Source organism: Fulvia fulva, chromosome 6, assembly GCF_020509005.1.
Source record: "Fulvia fulva chromosome 6, complete sequence".
In the NCBI taxonomy this organism is placed as follows: Eukaryota; Fungi; Ascomycota; class Dothideomycetes; order Mycosphaerellales; family Mycosphaerellaceae; genus Fulvia; species Fulvia fulva.
Genome location: NC_063017.1, coordinates 3,884,771 through 3,903,572, shown reverse-complemented (window position 1 = coordinate 3,903,572; position 18,802 = coordinate 3,884,771). Strand labels below are relative to the sequence as shown.

Below are 18,802 nucleotides of genomic sequence, written 5' to 3'. Positions count from 1 at the left end.
AGCTTTAGCTGCGAGACACATCCGGATTCGGCTCGCTCATGTTGTGCAGCAGCACGACTTAACGCAGCCGCCCTGTGACTATCAGTCGCAACAGCAAAGGAAGCGAGTCTTACCAACCACAAGGCCCGACGTGGGGCAGCTGAATGATGCTGCTGAGAGACCTACGCTCGGCGGGAATCCTTCCAGCTCATGGCCGCGTCAGATATTAACTAGATGGACTACTGCAATCTGGCAGCCCTCTTGATACTTGCAGCGAACCAAAGTCCTCAAGCAAGTCGAATAACCATCACTTCTCCGGCTATCATTATGTCTGCCACCAAATTCTCGATCCCGTCCGAATTTCAGTCTCAGCTCCGTCACAAGGAAGTGGAAGATACCCGCACCAACTCCGATATCCTAGAATCCCTCACGCACTATGCCCCAATCACATCCGAGAAGAATATCTGGGCCTTCTGGGACAAAGGCGTTCAGATTATGCACGGCTGGACCCAGCGAGACATCTGCGACTGGGTTCGAATCTGCGGCACAGGTTCAAATCCCTGGACGGTCCGAATCTCAGATGCGGATCCAGAGTCCCCAAACTACGCCCTCAAGTGGGTAGAGCCTTCCCTCCTCCCTGCCAGCTTCGTCGACGGCACAATGGAGGGCCCGTATATTGGTCCACACTCCGCTGATTTCCTGCGAGGAGCGTTACTGTACGCATACGGAGGCGTCTTCATGGATGTAGGGAACTTGCTCTTGCGACATCTCGATAGGGTCGGCTGGAACGAACTCGAAGACGATAGCAACCCCTACACCATCGCAGTGCCTCTAATGTACGGCCAAGTCATCGCGAACCACTTCGTCATGGCGCGCAAAGGGGACGAGTTCATCAAACAATGGCATGACCTCTTCATCCACCTCTGGCAGGAAAGAACTAGTCATGTTGGGATTATACAGAATCCGTTGTTGGCGTTCGCGACGAACTTGGACTTCTCGAGTTCGAGAGCGAGTGATTTCCACTGGGACTTCAAGATTGAACCGCAAGAGGTGTTTGAGTACATCTCCCAAGTCCTGGCCTGGCTACGTCTCTGCAGCATCTCGGGAAGTGATGCTGATCCCTTCGATGGAAGCGAGTACTGGCAGCGCCATGTCCTCTGCTTCGACGCATTGCAGGAAGACTGGCCTGCTGAAGCTACTGTCGGCTTCAGGGGCGAAGACACGTACCATGCTCTTCAGATCAAAGTCGACGGTCCGAAAGACGAGACGTGGCAGAAGAGCTACAATCTGGTTTGGCGTATGTTGACGAAGTCTTCCATGCAGAAGGTTACGCATGGGAAGCATTTGACGAAGGATGTTCATCTGGGAGTGCTGTGGGATATGCATGATGAGGATGATTGTGAGGTGGGGACGTTTGCGGAGTTGTTGAGGTATGGAGCTGTGCATTTTGAGCAGATGAGGGAGGGGATTGGGAAGATGCCGGTGGTGAGGGCGGAGGTGGTTATGGATAAGGGGGTTCTGGAGGCTTAGGTCTATGGTGTTGATCGGGACTTGCAATGTTGGCAACTCCTCCACAGCTTTGTCCCAGCACGCTACATGTCTGCCGTCACTCTACTACTCCATACCGATCCTACTCTGCCTTCCCCCACTGATCAGGCATAGGCTGCCAATTCTCCGGATCGTCACTAAACTCATTCGCCAGGTCGTTTACCCAAGTATTCAAAACCGCCAACCGGGTCTGAACGTCGAGCACGAAGTTGAATGCTTCTCCATCTGCAATGCCGCCTGCAGCTATCACTTTGCTGACCCAATCTCGCACATCGTTGTGCAAGCTATTGGCACACTTCTTGATAGCGCGAGCAATGTTTCGCTGCCTTGCTGTGCCAACTTGACGGCAACCGCAGTAGTATTTGCATGAACAGTTTGAATCGAGGCGAATAGGACTGGGATCGCGTGCAGACAAGCCTAGGTCGGATTTGAGAGGTCTAACCTCCATTTTCTGGCTATGAGGTAAGCTGGCTGCAGAGGAAAAGCAAGTGGAGGCAGAGGAGGTGCGACCTGCTTCGATTTTATCTGACAGAGGCTGTCAAAAACTGATCTCGGAATGGTGATGGAGATCTGTCCCCTGTGAGTACTTAGATTGCTTCTCGCCAGTTTAGAGTCTGCTAGTAGTGCCCGCATGCCAGCTGGTCCTGTAGAGTACTCTTCATACTTGTGGGTGTACGACAGACATGCCCGACTCGTCAGCATCTCAGAGATCTCTTGTTTGCATGCTATGTGCGGCCTCACAGCAAGAACAACACCACAATCACCATCCACCGATCAACCCGGAACCCAAGCAACTTCAACCGATCCCCGCAAACAATCTCTGAGTCACGTAGGAGGTAGTAGAAGCTACGTAACGATATCACACGAGATGGCCATGCCTACATCCAATTACCAAACTCCCTAGCCAGCTCCCTCGACGCATTTACGATGGTATCAAGGCGTCCTAGCACAGTACTCAGAGTTTGCCTCTCGAAATCCGTCGCTCGAAGGGATGTTGCTGTCCTTGTGGAGAGATCATTCCGCAAATCTGTCAAGGCTGCATCGATTCGCCTTGCCAACTCTCGCTGAGCATCGGTCCCGAATTTACGGCAGGAACAGTTCTGCGGACAGCCACACGAGTCCTCCTGCCGCTCAAGTGGATTGTCAATCAACAACTGCGGGGCTGCGATGGGGCGGTGAGGGTCGACCAGTAGGCTTTGCTGCCCGAAAGGAGGTTGATTCCATCTTTGTGGGCGACGGTCTCTTGCTCCTAGGTTCGCGAGTACTGACCACCTGTTCAGGAGTTCTCTTTCCGTGAGTTGGTATAGTGATCCATGGGGTGGTTGAGACATTTTTTGTGAAGTTGCGATCAAGTAATGATAAGAGCTTCGATATGGGCGCGCAGTGTAAACATAAATGCTGGACCTTGCTGTAGGACGATCTACAAAGTCATGACAGTTATGGTGATTGTGTACTACGGGCCGCTTGATGCCAGTCAGGTCGTCGAGAAGTCGATCAGATAGTGTTTGTCTATCTTGTCCTGTCAGCGTTTACCAGAACATCATTGTGAACAGAGCATAGTTGACACTTCACTGACAGCAAGCTCAAAGAGCCTGGCTGCCTACTGATCATCCCCCAGCCCCACCAACCTCAACGAATCCTTCCACAACCTCCCCGCCTTCGCCTCATCATAGGCCCACGTCTCATACCCATCATCACTCACAAACATCGGATTCCCGGGATGAGCAAACGGCTTCTCCTCCACACAATTATTCAAATACCTCCCACCCTTACTCTTCCACTCCTCACCCAGCGCCGCATACACACTCGTCGCCGCCCCCTGCTCCGGACTCTTCATATACGCCTGAACCTCCGGTGTATTCCAGCCAGCCGCGGCTTCTGCATCGACATGCACCTGTAATCCCGTCGAAATGCCGCCGGGGTGGAGACTCGTGCTGTGGAGGTTCTTGCCGCCGTAGCGGCGCTCGATCTCGTTGGAGAAGTAGATGTTGGCGGTCTTGGCTTGGCCGTAGGAGAGCCAGGGGTTGTAGGAGTTGGGTTGGTCGAAGTTGTAGTCGTCGAAGCGGACTTCGCTGTTGCGGTGGCCGAAGCTGGAGACTGAGACGACGCGGGAGGGAAAGGAGGGTGTGGCGGAGGAGAGGAGGGTGTCTTTGAGGAGTTGGAAGAGGTAGAAGTGGACGATGCTGGAAGAGAGGAGAGTGTTAGCTGAATTCGAACGTGATGTCTTTAAGAGACAGTGCTTCTGCGCTTGGCACTTACTGATTCGTGCCAAATTGAGTCTCAAAGCCATCCTTCGTCCGGCCCTCTGGAGTCGCCATAACACCAGCATTGTCGATCAGAACATTGATAGTCTTCGTCTGAGACAGAATATCCTCGGCTCCCTTCTTGATCGACGCCAAGCTGTCTATCTCCATGTTCACGAGTGTGATCTTGCCACCTTTGGTGTTGGCCTTGATCTCATCGACGACTTTCTGACCTGAAAACGATCAGTCACTCTCATCTTCAAGAACTCCGTTCCTTAGACAACATACCTTTCGCAGCATCTCTCACAGTACCAAAGACATGGCCACCAGTAGCATAAAGAGCCCTCATCGTCTCGATACCAATGCCGCTTGATACACCAGTAACGACGAAGACTTTGTCAGTCAACTTCCCAACCAGTCCTTCATCCTCAACGATCTGTAGAGCTGTTGGTCGAGCATCGCCAGGACCGGCGGTTTTCTTGTGTGCTTCTGCGTACCGAGACATGGTGTGATGATTGTCTTGTCCATGTGTCGATTGATGGCGTGGCCTTGAAGTTGTTGCTCGATATTGCTGTGACTATGCCGTCGATTTTTTCCTACTTATACCATTGCACCTTCCATACCTTGTCACTGACGAGAAGTGACCGTCTTGGCCCGTCCACTCCAAATCAGCCAGCCACATCGTGGAAACCTGGAGCCATAGCGTAGACTGAAGTCGCATAACCAATCAAGTCCACTATGGCCGTGGCCTTGCATGAGATGTTGTCGTTGCTCCTTTGTCGCGGCCGACTTGGCATTAGAGTGCTGACTGGATTAAGAGGCCGCTTGTTCCTCCGTGGTTCCCGGAAGCATTCACAGCCGATCCCTTTGCGACTCTTGTCGGTCAAAGTCAGTGCGGAGGCCCTGTCTAAGTTTTGAACATTGCTTGACAACGACAGAGTCTGACTGGTCCGGTCTGTCGCTGCATGGCTTGCACAGGCAATTTTTTGAACGTAATCCAGCTTAAAGCCCTGTAACCATTTCCATGTCGTGGTGAATCAGACGATTCCAAATTCGGAGCAGTGGCTGACATAGACTCAAACAACAATACCCAGCACCTCGACACCCTACGACTCTTGCAGCACCTCAAATACTCCTCCAAAACGGCACCGAACTCATCATCACCTCTACCTTCCACCAGACCCACTCCTCCCTATCATGCCCGTCCCGCCTCCTCCACGAGTACACCAAAAGACTCTCCTTCCCCACTTCACCCACTTCATCATCAAACCACGCACGTCACCCACACGCTTACATATCCCATCTCATCGACATCGACCGTCGTATTCAAAGCTCGCATACGCATTGAAGGAGCCTGAAGAACCTTACATCTCGGAAACAGGCCCACGAAAGAAGCACCATTCGCCTTGAACGTCGTACCATCAGGAAGTGTGAATTTGAAGATAAAATCATTGGAGGCGTATGTATTGGAGGGCATTGCGAGGTCGCGGTTGTTGAGGTGGGTGATGATCTCGATAGTTCGGGATTCAAGGCGACTTTTGACTGTAAGGTCGCCGTGTAGCTTGGACTTTCGCATCGTTGACCGTGTCGTTGGGACGGGAGAGCATGGCGTGCCACGATGCTGTGGCAGTTTCGATTGAAGATATTCGACTCGAAGGATCTTGTTCGCCTCGAATTGTGTGCTGACTAATTGAGTTGAGGCTGGAGCTGGAGCGACATACCATGACGTTTCTGTGTTCAAAGTTCGCTGGCGTGTTGAGCTGAAAGTCGACCTCGAGAGTTTCCTTGTTGAGCTAAGTCTGGCAGCATCGAATCCTGTGCGACATCAGCTCTGCTGTTCAGCTTGGCATACTCCTGGAAACAGCTAAAGAAGATCACCAAAAGGAATGGCGACTTCATTCATCTCATTGTCCACCCTGGTGCCGGCCGTCTATATACATCACGTCGTGAAAAGTCCGCCCCAGCCGTACCTTGGAGCAAAGACCCAAACACGTCCAAGCCCTGTGCCATAGCTCATCCACGGATCATCCCAGTCATCCAAAAGGTGCCGTGATCTCATGCGACGAAACAGACCATGATCGAAGAAAAGTAGCTCGCCCCCAAAGCGAAAGTGCAATGCTCATCATCAGCATCCGCTCATCAGAAAAAGAAAAAATGCCGCTGATCCCAATTTTTTCGAAAGAATTGTTCGTTCGTTACCCAGGATTTGCTCCGTGGTTAGGGATATGCTCTCTTTTCGTTCTCATCTCATCTCGCTCAATCGCTAACCGCTCCAAGCTCAAAGGCGTACCGTTAAAAAGGAGACTTGCTCGCTCGTCGCTCGTGAAGCCAGGAAAATTGCCGTCGAAAGGGACGTGAAGAATGTGAATTGAAGTCGTGGTCGTGGTTCTGTTTTGGAAGTGAACGTTCTAGGGCCGAAGCGACGCAGTGCGCTCTGTGCCCAATAGCTGGTGTCATAGGCCCTGTTCGCCGGCTTTGCATAGTTTTATGCCCTTGCCCCATTCTGAGTTGAGGACTTGGTGGGCGCTTATCCGGCGGCTAGCGTTGGGGTCGAGGATGCTATAAATGACGTTGCGGCAGCGTGCCTTTCTAAAAGTCAGCATCGATTCTAAAATAATCTTCAGACGCGTGCTTACCCTGTGCAATGTCTCAATCGGAGCATAGCCTTCCTCACTTTTCCGCCCACGGATGTAGTTATCGTAAAACTCGTCTTCATCTTTCTTTGCCACGCGCCACAAATGCCGCCCAGTTCGCATGGCCATGTAGATGACACCACAGGCCCACACGTCGACAGCACGAGGGTCGAATTCTTTGTCAATATACTCTTCTGGTGCAATGTAAGGAGCACTTCCGCAAAGTCCAGCAGTCATGTGTGGTTCTGTTTCCCACGCCATTCGGAAGCACTCTCCATTGCCAAAATCAGTAATCTTCAAGGCTCCGTGAGTGGTGAGGAGGAGGTTCTCCGGCTTCAGATCACGATGCGCAACACCCATCTCGTGGATGTACTCGACACCGCGCATAAGCTGTGCAAAGTAGCAGTCTGCCTCGGCAACTTCGAGCTTGCCGTTCGCCAACACGAGCGAGTACAGATCGCCACCAGCACAAAACTCCATGACCTCGCAGTAATCGCCCTTGGCATCTTCCAGTAAGTCCAAGGTATGGATTACATTCGGGTGCCGTAATGACGAGGAGATGCAGAACTCTGAGTTGAGACGCTTGCTGTATTTCTTGGCGTCTTCTTGTGGTCTCCGTCGGAACTCCTTCACGGCGTATAGTTGTTCGTGTTTCGAGTCGTTCGGATCCGTCTTGTGTGCGATGCGCACGATACCGAATGCACCTCGTCCCACAACCTCGCTGCACTTCCCGTACTTTTGCACCAGAGTTGCAGTGGCGTTCGGTCCATTCTTCTTCTCAGTAGCCATCCTGTCCTTTTCACTCTTCAACGTCTCCACCCAGTTCGATACAAGCGATAGTGGCTGGTCTTCATTGTGCTCTTTCCGCTTGCCCATGAGGTCCTTGAACATAACCGAGAGCTTGTCTTGTCGTTTTGCGCCCTTGAGCACGTGGAAATGCTCCCCACTCTCCTCTACCCAGAAGCGCTTGTTGTGAGCGGCCGCGTCGCTTTTCTCCTTCTTAGAGTCAGATCCGCTCCGCGTGACTGCGCCCATCTTCTCGTTCTTCGATGCTTGTCGTGACGGCTTGTCAGGACGTGGCTTCGAGGACACTGACGTGCCGTCGTCCTCTTCCACAGCTGTCTCTGGTACCTTGTCCGCAACTTCCTGCTTCAGTGTCTCTCTGCCGGTTGCGTTGGCGTCCCTTTGCGAGAACATCCGACTTAGCCGTGAGGTGAAGGTCGGCTTCTTCTGTGGACCAGCGGGGCGTTCAGGCTTGTCGCCGTTGACGAGTGTTGTCGTTGTGGATGCGGGTGTATCGTCAGGTGGGAACGATGACGAAGAGGGTGGCAGAACTGGGTCGCCGTGCTTGCTGGATGTGAACGAGGCGGTCGACGTTGATGCAGTCGGAGCCGGCGATATCTGCGGTCGCGATATATGCTCACCCGGCGGCGGCGACGCAGCTGCCGCAGCGGCCATGGCGGCCGTCGATATACTTTGTTGTGTTGCTTGAGAGTCCGGTGGTGGTGCAGCAGGAATACGTCAGTCAAGCGACAGGGATGTTGCGGGAGCACAACTTGAAGCAAGCGGAATCCAGTCAGACTCAGACGGTGACAGTGCGCGTTGGTGGTGGGCTGTGTCCAGTCACGGAGGCGGCGGCGACTGCAGCGACAGGTCGATCTATCGCAGAGCTCTCGTTCGGACTCGACGGCGACTCAGGTTCCTGCTGCGTTTCCTGCGTGCGGGTATTCCGCGATGAGGTAGTCCCCAAAGCTTTGCAAAGGCACACGCGCGGACCCGGCCTGGGGAGAGGAAGATCACCCTTGGCACGGGGCAGGTCTCGTTTGGCGAGCGAAGTAGGATGGAGAGGCACTGCGCAGTGCTCTTGTACACACTTGTGCAGCCCGCTCGTGAATGGGAGTATGTCAGCCGAGGGCAAAGCAACGCAAAGCGACGCGAAGCACAAGCTAGCAGCGAGGTGCTCGTTTGGACTGCTGGCTGGCCGGCGGCTAGCTATGGCAGATGCATGGTTGCAGCAGGCGATCGGACTGTAATAATCAGTGAGAGCGGCGGAGATGGGGGCTGGCCGGAGATGACGCTGGTCGGGTGTACAGTGTACAAAGCAGCACACTGCCCGGGCGAGAAGGACGCAGAGCTGCGCGAGGGGACGACGAGGACGCTGCTGGGTGTGTAGTAATGCAGAAATGGAATGGCGAAACTGGGCGTGCAGCTTTTTGGTGAGGGATTAATTACGAGAAAGTGTAGGGACTCGGGAGAGCTATGTATCTTCGTTCAGTGCGAGACGAGAGAGAAAAGTCGGTACTGGTTAAAATGTGCTTCCGGAATTATTGTATGCATCTGCTGCAGCGCTGCTGCTGGTTTCGAGGGGCCTCTGTTGATGCACAGGCCGAGGAAATTGGCATTCAGCAGCACGCGCACGTGTGAGATGCGTACATTCCGCCTCGCAGGCTATTTATTGTTGGACGCCCGTGGGCCGCCGCATGGCGATTCATTCTTAATAATTGTGCACGCGACAGCTTCATGCCACCCTTGCTTTGTGCGCGCGCTGGTGCAGACTTGCAGACCGCCAGGTGTGACCTCACCTCCTCCTTGCCACCGACAGCCTTGGATATCGCAGCATTGCTGCTGCGACATGTATCCCACTGTACAGCATTGTAGCTGAGCTACCAAGCTGCAACACTGTGTTCACGGCAAGACAATCTCGTTCAGTACCCCGTACATAACCTCCAAGTCCGACTCCGCGCGAGACAGGCCCAACCCCATCAGCTTCGGCGTCCCCACCTGTCTCACCTGTCACTCCAACACCTTAAATTACAAGTACCGACTGGGCGCAGACTGCGCGTGTGAGATCAGCTTCAGCTTCAGCTTCAGCTTTCCCGTACACCGCTTACCATCATCAGCCACGCAATTCGATTTGGTAAAGCTGCCGTGCATCAATCAGTCGTCAGTACTTGTAGTGCAGTGCCTGGCTGCGAGAAATAAATCGCGCATACAAGATGACTGTGTGACGAGCTGGTCAGATCCACGCCGGGAAACGCGATCCACGCTGCCAAGCTTGCACTTGAAATGCTTGTTGGAACTGCTGTGGTCGTTGCTGCCGGCACGTCAACAAGCTCCGTGAGCTTTGCAAAGACCACGTCGCTCTGCGCTCTGGAGAGCAGTTCATCCTTCGCGGCGCACGGCTTGCACCTTCTCTAGACTCTCGGTGCAAAGTCCAAGGTACCCTGTCCAAAGTTTCAGCGTCGACAGGGCTTGAGCAGGGCCCATTTCGCAGCGCTGATAGTGACACGGGCATTGCACGGACTCGAATAAGCTTGAACTTACACCTCGAACTCGAACAGGTGTAGTGAGGCTGAACTCAGAAGCTGAGTTTTGTCCACCAAATATCAAAGGGATGGAGCTTAATGATGCTGCCTTCTCTTGTGTAGCCGATTGTCGGCCGAAGAATATCAGATGTAAGAGGACTTGGGATGAGTTGGCTGTCCTGAGTTGAGATTCTTCGTTCTCGATCAAGCATACATAGGAAAGGGCATCGCAGTGGTGTCTTGCTGCCAACGCCTCTGCGATCACAGTCATAATAGCCTCCTGCTCTACAACGCCTGGCTCGAACCCTTTCGCCAAAACCATTGCGACTCCCTCGGGTATTGTACAGCAACTGGACAGGTATACATTATCATTCATTGACACGCCATCGCAGCGTAGTTGACTAGGCCTCTGGGCCTGCTGCTGCTTGTGCGGCTTCGCTGGCGCCGTCTTGCTGGTTCTTTGGTCGGCTGAGGGTCTCGAAGCTGCCTGTAATCATGTAAGCCATCTGTACTAGATGAGTCGCAGTGCAAACGACTTACGCTGCAAAAGGTTGAGAGCTGTTCTCTTCTGGCCATCGTCGACCTCGTATGTGTCCATGCGAGCATCTGCGTCCACGTAGAGTTGGGTGCTGGAGTAGTCGTTAGCATTTCCTGTTTCCGCGATCATGCTATGTGCATGCGCGATCTCCATCATGTCTGATGGGCACGACTGATAGCACCTACCCCTTTGGCAGACTGCACAGCAAGTCCCTCTGAGGCCCCTCCTGAAAGCTCGCAACTCTGAACCAGCTCGTCGTCCTGTTGCCCTCCGCATCTCTTGGCCCCTGCTGCACACCAAGCGCATATCTCACAATCTCCTTTCCGTTCGATGTCGCGAACACCTCTGGGGTGTCAGCCAAACGGCCGATAATCTGCATTCTGGCGAGTGGGCGGGGAGCGGTGGTGGAGAAGGCGCGCACTGCGCGTGGCATTTGGAATCGGAAGGACTGCATTCTGGCGACTGTGATGGATATGGTCGGCAATGGGTGGTGAAGCGGGATGTGTTGATGGTATGCGATGGTGATGTTTCAAGCAGAAACGCGACTTGACACTGCCGACGCGACCTGCAGGGGAAGCTTAAAATTGGCCAAGCCGCTCTCTCTCCCAATCATCGGCCAAGCATTGTGATTTGTGAAGCTACTCTCACACGTGGGACTTCCATCCTATCTTCAAGTTGCTACAAGACAGAATCTCTTACGCAGTAGCGAGCAAGATACAGCGTTGGCAGCATCTCGCGAGTTCTCGACCAGGCATGTCCAGTCAGCCATCACAAAAAGAGGATCCTGCAGTCAGTCCAGTGCCATAGCGTCTTGTGCTCATGGTGTATATTTGCTCAATCAACCGCAAATGTTGGCAATAATAACAGCACAGCATGCCGCATTTGATCTCACATCTTCTTCCTCGAATTCGAACGACATGTTCCGCACATCACCGACATGACTTTCCTGGTTGGCTTGCACTCGTCAGGCACGGACGGCATTACTTCCATTGGCAGGTGTCATATGAAACAGATCTAGGGTATAGGAATAGCACATCGACCACCTTCAACTACCGGTGTACGAGCAGGAATATTGGCCCATCCAGTTGTGGGATTCACAGTCTCCAAGCCAAGTCATCCTCAGCCCTTCAGCCCTTCACGACCACTATCGCAAGCCTGCCCTTCTCGAACTCTTCCAGCGCTGTGCTTACGGAATGCTCGATCCTCCAATGAGTCCAGACAGCCACCTGATTCAACATCCTACTACCATTGTCGCTCGTAAACACCCCGTGTTTAATGTTCTCGGAATAGCTCGGAATAGGGCTACGCTGCTTAATGCGAACTTCCATGGAAGCTGAACACGCGAACAGGACTGGTCTTGAGAGCTTGTCTATTACCACGAAGAGAATGTTGACAGCATCCTCCCCGAGTGGTGTGGTACGAGCAGCCCTCGTGTTCTCTGACCAGCAACATCTGCATCAGGCCAAAGGGTGGTGGAGGATCACGATCAATGCGAGATGCGCTGGCGGACACTGTGAAGTGGTCGGCTGATGTATTCTTGCTGAAGCGACGCAACCCATCATCGTGTCTGACATGTCGAGCAGTGGAGAGGTCGTATATTCCCGGTCTAATATCGACGGTACTACTCACGACATCGGGGACTGCACCTCGATTGACCATTCACAGCGACGAAGCTGTATACAACGAATCGCAAGAGAATTCGCCGTCACCTGAAGAAGGTTGTATCGGATCTCACGTTGTGTGATTGCGAGGATCGGCAGGACGGCCACGCTATCGAACCTACATGTCGGCTCACCGCCGAGGAAGATGCTTTTCGTAAAGGCCCCCAATGCATGCAGATGCCCGACAAACAATGCCCGCGACTCCGATGGGCTGTTGCGTCGACAGTTGGACACCGCTCAGTACTCGAACTTTGGGCAGCGACGAGTGGTAAATAGCAAGCCTCGGATGTGGTTATCACACGTTGCGAACAACCAAACATGGGAACGCCACTAACGCCACTAACGCCTCTGGGCCACGGGAACTGCGACTCTCGCCGCGAGCCTCGCAAGCCTATTCTTCCATCGCGCTTGGGGATGGGAATCCGCTCCTGTGCAGTCAGCAGAAGGATGAATGCACTGCCAGCACGTCGAACGAGCTTGTACCCTTTCAAGCGCCAAGCATGCTGGGTCCATCGAGCGGTCCAGCTCATGAAGATGACAATGATCGTCCGTAACGGCCCTCGCTTACTGCGGCGCTGGACACAACGGCAGGATCGCAAACGCAGCAGAGCAGCATGAGAATGAGCAGAGCATGCCGTCTGCTTCCAATTCCACGGAAAAAGCGGTCGCTGGGGAGTACGACTAATCTTTATGCTGTTGTCTTGTACGCCGGGCGAACAACCTTTGCGGACTTCGGATATTGGACTCATCGTGCAGTATACAACATGCAGGTCCCACATTGCCACCTTCAAGCTCATTGGCAGGTCTGACAGCAGCTTATCCAATTTAAGCTGAAGACTCATGATGTATTGCCTTTGCGGGCGTTAGGGCTGCACAGCCGTACTGCATCATACCACACTCGAGCCGGCGATGACTGAAGAAGGATGACACAGATGACACAAGGTGAACCGCTCATTCGCGGACTCTTTGGGACGCCAACGGAGCCGTGCACTAGTATCACTACAGCCACGAGGCTGCCTCATGATGCCAAGGCTCGTAACGGTTGACGGTGACAGTCAGTGACCTGATCATTGGCGAACGATCCTACAACACGGTCGAACGTCAGCATTGACCCAAATTGGGGGCTAACGTATGAAGCTGAAAGGTTCATCTCCTTCTTATAGTCACCTCTCCCCCTGTCGATGCTCCGGGGCATCTCGTACATTGACCTGTGGTAATAGTTTCCTTCTACGATGCTTCCAATGCTTCGGTTGGCGGCGAGCGTGTTGTTGCTAAACACCGTCTCTGCATCGCCCTGGCTCGTAGCTCGCACAAACTCGTCTTCATCTGGAGGAGTCTCTTCATCAGAAGGACAATGGCAACACGGAGGACCTCCATCCAGTCATAGCGCGATCGTCAACACAACAGGAAACGAACCAGCAAGCAGCGAACAGGCTCAACTACTGTCAGTGCCTGTTGTCCCTTACGGTGGCAGTGGTGGATCAGCATACCATGGACCAGCTTGGATATCATCGGGACATGGCTTGCATCCAAGTCTATCGCAATCGCAGACCAATGGCGGCTGTGAGCTCGGAACTTTGAATGCATCGAAACTGCCAGATTTTGTGCACAGCGGTCCTATGCCTGGAGGGAAGCCTTGGGGTGACAGGACTTGCAAAGACACCAACCAATTGGACGATACGCCAAACACCGGCATGACCAGGCATTACGACTTCACCGTCAGCAATATGGTAATCGCGCCAGATGGTGTGGAGAAGAACGCTGTGGTCATCAACGGCCAGTTCCCTGGCCCGACTATCGAAGCAAACTGGGGAGGTGAGTACCATCAAACAGTAGCTGTACCTTAGTATGTCGACATGTCGCTGACCATTCCTAGACTGGGTCGAAGTCGTTGTACACAACCACCTTGAGGAAGGTACTGCGATTCACTGGCATGGTCTTCTGCAGAAGGATACGCCATGGATGGACGGTGTACCAGGAGTCCAGCAATGTCCAATCGCCCCAGGCTCGACATTCACCTATCGCTTCCGAGCAGACTTGTACGGCAGCACCTGGTACCACAGCCACTACTCGGCTCAATATGCAGGTGGTGCTTTCGGTCCACTGGTCATCTATGGACCCCACGACAATGCCGAGTATGATGAGGACTTGGGCCCTGTCCTCATCCACGACTGGTTCCACAAAGACTGGTTCAGTCTGGTCGAGCAAGTCATGGCACCGGAAACCGAGAAGCTGCCTCCGCCGCCTTCCAACAACGTCCTCATCAACGGCAAGATGAATTATCCTTGCTCGAATGCAACTGGCTACAAGTGTACGCCAAACGCCGGTGTGTCGAAGTTCAACTTTGAATCTGGAAAGACCTATCGCTTGCGCGTGATCAACTCTGGCGCCGAGGCCATGATGAAGTTCAGCATTGATGGGCATGAAATGTCAGTCATTGAGAATGACTTCGTGCCGATCGTGCCCTACACTACGGACGTCCTGACACTGGCAGTCGGCCAGCGGTCCGATATTCTGGTCAAGGCTACCGGGAAGCCAACTGATGCAGTCTGGATGCGCGCGGATATGGGCCCAAGCTTCTTCAAGGGTGGTTGCTCCATCCACGACGGCGTGTCGCCGCTCGGTGTCGCTGCGATCTACTACGAGGATGCCGACACGACAGCCGCCCCGACTACCAACTCGACCGTCCCAGAGTCAGCCTTGACCTCCTGTCAGAACGATCCCCTTAGCTCGACTGTCCCATACTACAGCTTAACACCACCAGCCAATCCCGAAACGGTCCAGAATGTCGATATCACATTCCAAAGCAACGGCACCAACAAGCTCTTCTACATGAACAACTCCACTTTCCGCGTGAACTTCAACGATCCTGTCCTTCTCAAAGCCAAACTCGGCCATTCGGATTATCCAGCTTCATACAATGTCTACAACTTCGGCCAAAGCAAGAGCATCCGCATGATCGTCTTCAACCATGCACCCACAGGCGCACACCCTATGCACATGCACGGACACAACATGTACATCCTCGCCGAAGGCTATGGCTCCTGGGACGGGACCGTCGTGAACCCGAACAACCCACAGCGAAGAGATGTTCAGGTCCTGCCGAACTCGAAGTCACCAGATAATCCGGCGTACATTGTGGTGCAGTTCGATGCCGACAACCCTGGTGTTTGGCCATTTCATTGTCACATTGCGTGGCATGTTTCAGGTGGATTGTATCTAAACATCCTGGAGAGGCCGGATGATATCCAGAAAGACATGGCAATTCCTGGTGTTATGGCGCAGACGTGTCGGGATTGGAGTACTTGGACGGGTCAGAATGTTGTGAAGGAGATTGATTCTGGACTTTGAGCGACTGAAGACGACAACCATCCGGCAGTCAGATTGACACTCTGGACAATACCCAGGATGACAGCACTTCCCAAGGATGGCGACGATGATTGAACGACGTTGACGACTCTCGTATTACACTTCTTCGGCCGAGATACCTCCATGCTGCCGCACACTACTACAGCTGCACAAATACCACATGCGGCTGCTGACGAAGGACGCTCACAGCCACATCAGGCGAGACCAGAGCTGCTTGCGGTAAAAGCTACAATAGGCCGCCAGCATAAGGCCTACTATGGCAATAAGGATGCCGAGCCCAAGAACCAGCAGCCGATCGCGATGGTCGACAGGTGCGTTCGTGCTGTGCAGTAGCGTGGACAGGTGATCATCGGCAGGGGAGCTTGTTGAGCATCAGCGAGGCGTTGTGGATAGCTTTGAGAGAGGTTCATGGTTGAGTCGCATTTTACAACGATGGTATAGAGATAGAGTGTTCAGAGTCGACATGTACATATGATTCTAATGGCTGACGTGCAGGCTTTCTGCGTTTGGCAGCGTGCATCAACCCTCCGTCTCTGTGGTTGTCAACGCATGTCACTGAGTCGACGTCCCCATCAGGGACGCCGTATACTAATTGAGAACGATCAGGGCGACGGCCACGCACTTATCTCGAAAAAAGCTGTATGCAACGCAGCTCCCGGCCTCAGAATCTTGATTGACCAGACCACTCTGTCTAGACTGTCATGCTCCTCTTGTGTCAACAGAATCTCTATCGACAGATGACATCTCAGTGCGTGCGGAGGAAACTTTGCATAGCGGCCGTTGCTTGGGTCTGACTCGTCCACGCCACTGGGTACAGTCCGTGCCTGCAGATCTTATCGTGATCATTGCGCGATGCTGTCGATTGTGTGCTTACGCGCTGTGCATCGCCTGCATCATCATCAACACCACTCACAGACCTGCTGCTGCAGTGGTTATTTAATTGCGTGCATAGTGAGCAGATCTGCGTGCACCGAGGTTTGCACCGCGGCAAAGGCGGCGTAAGGCTTTCGTGTGCCAATAGGTACAGTACAAGGCATCCGACAGATGTGAGTGCTGCGCATTGATCGCGATTGTAGCTCTGGTGATGAAGCTCTCTCCTCACGCTGGGACAAGGCACAAAGCTGGTGAGGAGGATGAAGCTGATTCAAATAATATGCTTCAACACCTGTTTTCCTTCGGCGCGGCCAGTGGCCGCAGAGCCTCCCGCCTGTAGAGTTCTGGGAAGTGAGGGGCAAAGCTTTGAGAGTTTGCGAGGCGAAGACGGCAGAAATGCACATGACTGCCAGACCGCACGTCCTTTAGCGCATTGAAAGGATGGAGCTGTCAGTCGTGCTGAAGGGAAGCGGAGCCGTAGTCTTTACTGGCGGTGACGGGCATCGTCGCCGTGTCTTTGCCGCAATCGATTTGCAGAAGCTATCAGCTGTTGGGGTATCACTCGTACAGAATCACGACAAACGCCCCTTGCAATCCGCTCAGTGTTACAAGCAGAAGTCCAGAACCCCGCCGCAATACATCCAGAAAACGTCGCTCGTTAGAAGGTGCCTCCAGGTCGCACCGCCGTTCAGAATAATCGTTGAGGCATGCTGTGCCCCGCGCTCAGGCTGCCGCTTGACGATCCAGCAATACTAACGATGCTGTCCCTCCTTTGAGCCGCAGTATTGCTGATCCTGCGATCTTTACCGCGGCCTTTGATGCCCTGGTTGCAGTTATTGTAGAGGCTAGCGAAATACTCCCACATTTCCTTCTCCCAAGTGTCGACAACATCGCCCTCCTTGAAGCTCTCAAATCGTGATTTTAAACGACGTATCGTCTCCACGTGAAACTTGTTCTGGTGCGATTTGAGGTTTCCGAGTTGCGTGAACTGTTTGTTGCAGCTGTCCAGCTTACACGTGAAGGGCTTGGCGGCTGTGTGCACGATCTTGTGCGCTCGAACATTGCCGTGCTGTGCGAACGTCTTGCCGCAGATGTCGCAGTGGTATGGTCGCTCTCCGGTATGTCTTCGTTCGTGTGTTTTGAGGTTGCCCAGCTGACTGAATCGTTGTCCGCATGACGGTTCTCTGCACAGAAATGGCTTGATGCCTGTGTGTGCTCGTGTGTGAATCTCGAGATGCGTCTTCTGATAGAATGCCTTTCCACAGTCAGACACATCGCATTCGTATCGCTTCTTCGGCTTCGGTGGACTGATTTCGGTAATGGTAACTTGTGGCTGATCCTTCTGTCGTTGTTCTGTAGCAGAGCCCGTTTTTGTCTGGATAGCACGCATCAACGTATCAATGTCGGTTGCAAATACAGTGGGCTTCGTCTCTTCAGGCTCATCTGTTCCTGTGCGCGACGCTGGGCTGGATGCATACGCATTGGCATTGTAGAAAACTTGCGATGGGTGGGCTGGCGAATCGTCTTCGATCTTGATGTATGTCTCATTGCTGTCGAGGCTACTGTAACTGTCGGTCTGCATCATAGCTGGTCTCGGCATTGCGTTGAAGTTGGTGTTGATTGGAGCAGGCCACGCGACAAGGTTACCAAAGGTGGCATTGTTGTAGCCAGGGTTCATGGCATATACGTTGGCATAAGATGGATCCATTCCTAGACCAACACTCAGATCTGCATTCATCTGAGTGTTCAACAGTTCGCTTGGTGCTATCGACGGTGCGTGCATTGTAGTTCCCTCTTGCTCTTGTGACTGCATGTATGAAAGCATGACTGATGTATCCGGCCTGAAAGCCATGTTGAATGAAGACATGACGCCTGCCACGTCCATCTGGCTGCACTGTGCTTGACTGAGTCGACGTTGTAGTAGCTGACTCGGCTTGTTCGGCGTCTTAACGTCCCCCGTTGTGGTATCGTCAGTCGCTCCGGTACGTAGCTGGCTCAAGCTGTTTCTTGATGTAGGATGCTTTGTACAAGGCTAATGGTCCTGGATGAGGTTATGGACGTCTTCGGGATCGGCGCTCAACTCAGTGGGAATACAAGACGGTATATGGGTAAGGAGTGAGCTCCTGTTCGTTGTACGTACCAAGCGCATGGGCACCTACCGGCTACCAACATGATATAAATGCGAGATGCTCGTCCGCTATGCTATGCTGGGATGACGAAAACTCAGTGGGGACTGCTCTATCCCACTACAGCCCGACATGCAGGTCTTCGACTCCAGAAAGGTAAGCTAGGGTGAGGTCTGCGGGACGGCGAGGTCAAAGGTAGGTACGCTGGTACATCAGATCGAGATTCGCATGTGGGATCAAGTCGCGGCTTGAGGTCGTGGCTTCGCGGGCTGGTGCGCAGCACTGTCGAGGTGTGAAGCGATGCTTCGATCTATTCCCGAATGGTCGGTAGCTGCCAGCCACAAAGGCGGCCGTAGTCTGCCACTCAGCTTCTTGTTGTGATGTGCTGCAGACGCCGTTCTCGCGCATCCACTTCGAGCTCAGACCGAAGCGGCAGCGAGCGGGATGTGCGAGGCTGAACGCCCTCTGCTGCTCTGTGTTCGGTCAGTGTCTTGACTTGTAAATTGAGTCAATGCCGATCGTGCGAT

General features: G+C 53.4%; 7 protein-coding genes across 7 annotated transcripts; 2 read left to right on the top strand and 5 right to left on the bottom strand.

The window, feature by feature from the left end:
* Positions 1-306: 306 nt before the first annotated feature.
* On the top strand, positions 307-1,509 carry CLAFUR5_20237 (uncharacterized protein; the record flags this gene model as incomplete). The annotated part of the gene is made up of 1 exon (XM_059463073.1): positions 307-1,509. The coding sequence occupies one exon, from the start codon at positions 307-309 to the stop codon at positions 1,507-1,509; it is 1,203 nt and encodes a 400-aa protein (XP_059319047.1).
* A 100-nt stretch (positions 1,510-1,609) lies between these two features.
* Positions 1,610-1,975, bottom strand: CLAFUR5_07418 (uncharacterized protein; the record flags this gene model as incomplete). Its single annotated transcript, XM_047906566.1, has 1 exon — positions 1,610-1,975. The coding sequence occupies one exon, from the start codon at positions 1,973-1,975 to the stop codon at positions 1,610-1,612; it is 366 nt and encodes a 121-aa protein (XP_047763643.1).
* Positions 1,976-3,127: 1,152 nt separating this feature from the next.
* Positions 3,128-4,275, bottom strand: CLAFUR5_07417 (Short-chain dehydrogenase/reductase prx1; the record flags this gene model as incomplete). The annotated part of the gene is made up of 3 exons (XM_047906565.1): positions 3,128-3,710; positions 3,787-4,003; positions 4,059-4,275. The coding sequence occupies 3 exons, from the start codon at positions 4,273-4,275 to the stop codon at positions 3,128-3,130; spliced, it is 1,017 nt and encodes a 338-aa protein (XP_047763018.1).
* Positions 4,276-6,223: 1,948 nt separating this feature from the next.
* Positions 6,224-7,861, bottom strand: CLAFUR5_07416 (Serine/threonine-protein kinase hal4; the record flags this gene model as incomplete). The annotated part of the gene is made up of 2 exons (XM_047906564.1): positions 6,224-6,355; positions 6,407-7,861. 2 exons carry the CDS (start codon positions 7,859-7,861, stop codon positions 6,224-6,226), a joined length of 1,587 nt encoding a protein of 528 aa, XP_047763017.1.
* Positions 7,862-10,109: 2,248 nt separating this feature from the next.
* On the bottom strand, positions 10,110-10,700 carry CLAFUR5_07415 (Single-stranded DNA-binding protein RIM1, mitochondrial; the record flags this gene model as incomplete). The annotated part of the gene is made up of 3 exons (XM_047906563.1): positions 10,110-10,195; positions 10,249-10,337; positions 10,432-10,700. The coding sequence occupies 3 exons, from the start codon at positions 10,698-10,700 to the stop codon at positions 10,110-10,112; spliced, it is 444 nt and encodes a 147-aa protein (XP_047763016.1).
* Positions 10,701-13,139: 2,439 nt separating this feature from the next.
* Positions 13,140-15,258, top strand: CLAFUR5_07414 (oxidoreductase ptaK; the record flags this gene model as incomplete). The annotated part of the gene is made up of 2 exons (XM_047906562.1): positions 13,140-13,722; positions 13,784-15,258. The coding sequence occupies 2 exons, from the start codon at positions 13,140-13,142 to the stop codon at positions 15,256-15,258; spliced, it is 2,058 nt and encodes a 685-aa protein (XP_047763015.1).
* Positions 15,259-16,837: 1,579 nt separating this feature from the next.
* CLAFUR5_07413 (Asparagine-rich zinc finger protein AZF1) lies at positions 16,838-18,034 on the bottom strand (the record flags this gene model as incomplete). Its single annotated transcript, XM_047906561.1, has 1 exon — positions 16,838-18,034. One exon carries the CDS (start codon positions 18,032-18,034, stop codon positions 16,838-16,840), a length of 1,197 nt encoding a protein of 398 aa, XP_047763014.1.
* Between the last annotated feature and the right edge of the window lie 768 nt (positions 18,035-18,802).